This window comes from Cynara cardunculus (genome assembly GCF_001531365.2).
Source record: "Cynara cardunculus var. scolymus isolate 2C chromosome LG 8, CcrdV1, whole genome shotgun sequence".
Classification (NCBI taxonomy): Eukaryota; Viridiplantae; Streptophyta; class Magnoliopsida; order Asterales; family Asteraceae; genus Cynara; species Cynara cardunculus.
In genome coordinates, this window is record NC_037535.1 from 5,969,588 (window position 1) to 5,972,370 (window position 2,783).

The 2,783-nt window shown below is 33.3% G+C and overlaps 1 protein-coding gene across 1 annotated transcript; it reads right to left on the bottom strand.

Annotated features, from left to right (window-relative positions):
* Nucleotides 1-1,873: 1,873 nt before the first annotated feature.
* LOC112516942 lies at nucleotides 1,874-2,485 on the bottom strand. Its single transcript, XM_025124204.1, has one exon. It carries the CDS (start codon nucleotides 2,413-2,415, stop codon nucleotides 1,930-1,932), a length of 486 nt encoding a protein of 161 aa, XP_024979972.1. The 5' UTR covers nucleotides 2,416-2,485; the 3' UTR covers nucleotides 1,874-1,929.
* Between the last annotated feature and the right edge of the window lie 298 nt (nucleotides 2,486-2,783).

The window sequence follows — 2,783 nt, forward strand, 5'->3', positions numbered from 1 at the left end:
CACATGTTATTATATTACAAACTGGTTTAGTGGTTTGATTCTTTAGTCATCTGATCCATTGTGAATTACTCAAACTTCATATTAATGTATAATGTGTTTATTTTCTGTAAAATATATGATGCTAACCAAACCAAGTAAGTTATTTTTATTCGGTTAACCAAACCGTTCAATGCTAAAATCAAATTACCCACAATCGCTTCGGTTGAAATGAGTTATTCGGTTTCAGAATTTTTTGACACTAAGGTGTTTCCCTGATCACCTAAGTTTCCTGGATATGCATATATGTCATCTATCCCAAAGAATATATCAATGTATAATTCTAACTACGAGCTTGTTTTTTTTAGTGATGAGCAAAACCTCAACTCGAGCTATGAGGCGAGCCTGAACCTGACAAAATCTTAACGAGCTAGTGAACTGGGGTTTGGCAAAAGGCGGGCCCAATTTTTTTTTCCAAGCCGTAACATCATTTGACTATTAGAAATAGTTATTGTAGAATTTTTTTCGTTATAACATTACAAATTTGTTGGTCGATTCCTTACTTCTTAAATTAAAAGGTGAAAAATAAATAACTGTGTTGAATGCAAAATTTGAACCCACCTCCTTCAATACAAAATACCTTAAATTAGAATATGCACAAGGCAACCTTTTGTTATTGATCATGTTCTTGTTTACTTGACAAACCAAAACAAATTTCTATAGGATATAAAAGTATTTCACCCGATCTTAGGGTGAGTTTGGTACATGTGACAGGACAAAAACCTGTTGTTTCACGTTATGTGCGACATTAAGATTAGTACAGGATGGACAGGTGTCCACAAAATCACGAAGATGAGATAAGATTGATAAATTATTAAACTAGCCATGTATAATTTTAACCCTCAAACCTTGCTAAAAAATTTCACCCCCAACTCCCTCTTGCTCGTCTAGTCCTATTCAATCCCGTGTGCATACCAAACGCACCATCGAGGTGGCAAATGGACGGGTCAGTTGATCTTGGGTAACTAGAAAAAACGAGTACAACTATAGTACATGTTGAGACGGGTCGGTCCACAAATACTTTTTTTAAAATTAAATATGATAACAAAAACTAGATTATTACAATAACAATATTTTTTAAAGTAAAACAATTTAGAAGGTTTTATGTATTTTGAACTATTGGATTTTCTCTCTCTCTTTTAGCTGATATTTTTAATTTAACTGATTTGACCATTAGAAATAATATATAACTCAAATCGATCCATTTGACCATTAATGGATCGTAATTATCACATCGTAGAAGTTTTACGTTTTAAAGGATTTGGTTACTCGTCCTTTTCAACATGTTGGGGGCAAACATAGATGAAAAGGACGTGCTACTGATTTTGAAATAAATGAATATAATTATTAGGTATACGTCGCAAGAAAACTTTTCTTTGTTGGTAAAGATGAACACTATTGTAGTGGTCACTCTTCTCTAGTTTTTACATTTCGTATTAGGCACTGCTACGACATCATGTTTATTGGATTTCGTGGTCTCGTTTTTAATCTGTACATAAAAAACTAGAGGCATATTTGAGTTATAACAACCCTTGACGGTATGATTCGAACCAATAATGAAAACCTGTATCCCAAAATCAAAAATATGGTATCATTCTTTGGTATATAGATTTAAACTATATGATAAGAAAATACCCATTTCAATTACAAGATCAGACGAATACAATAATAAAAAAGAACTGATTTAAATAAAAAAAGACCGGAAGACTTAAATTATTTTAAAAATGAAACTCATGAAGCATTGGATTTTTGATTATTGATGAGATGACACATCATGAAGTAAAATTTAGGATTAAAGAGTAGCACTTCATTGCTATATATATATATATATATATATATATATATATATATATGAAATAAGAACTTCATTACTTGTTGGTCGGTGCAAAACACTTAAACCTCCTTGACTTGACCATCCTTGGCCACATCCACCGCTCCGACGTCTTTCTTCACGTCCTCGATCTCAAAAGCCGACACCGGGAATGATCTGTAAAGGCCAGAAGTGGCCTTGAAAGTGATCTTTCCGGTTGGCGGATCGTCGACAGATATCTCATTCAGTGTGATCCACATCAAAAGCTCCTTAGTTTTAACGCCGGTCAGTTTCTTGATCTTGAATTTCTCAATGATTGCAGTTACCTCGGTTCCGTACGACGTCAGCTTCCCGATCTTTTCGAACTTGTGTTTCTTTTCTTTCTTTTGTTTAAGCCACACAAAGCCAGTGTCTTTAACATACCCACATTCCTCAATGTCTTCTAAAGGCAAGAGGCCATTGGGTAGCCCCATTTCAGTGAGCAAGAACTTTGACTTTTCTTGACAAATTGCATCCCCATGGTAAACTTCTGATGCACTTGCCCTAATTTCTTCTGTCACAAGAGACATTTTTGGTTTGGTTTGATTTGAATTGGGATTTTTTGTTTTTATGGATCTTGGTTTGTTTTTGTGGGGTGAGATGAATGAATAATGGAGGAGGGCTTATGCTACTTATATAATTCATTAGAGATAGAAATGGTCTTCATTCTTGTTGTAATTACCAAAATGCCATTTTCATGGTTTTAGATACAATTGTTGTAACATGTACACCTATTCTATAAGAGAGTTTGTTAGAATCTACCTTTTTTTTTCTTTTTCCAGTTCTTATCGAAAATTAAACGTTTTTAAAAAAATATTATTGTCTCATTTTAATAGACTATTAGAAGGTTACTTGTACAATATAGCAAGATACATCTTGATTTTAATGTTTTTTTTTC

Bases quoted from the DNA above. Each gene is read 5' to 3' on its own strand.
- LOC112516942 (XM_025124204.1), bottom strand. From the start codon at position 2,415: ATGTCTCTTGTGACAGAAGAAATTAGGGCAAGTGCATCAGAAGTTTAC.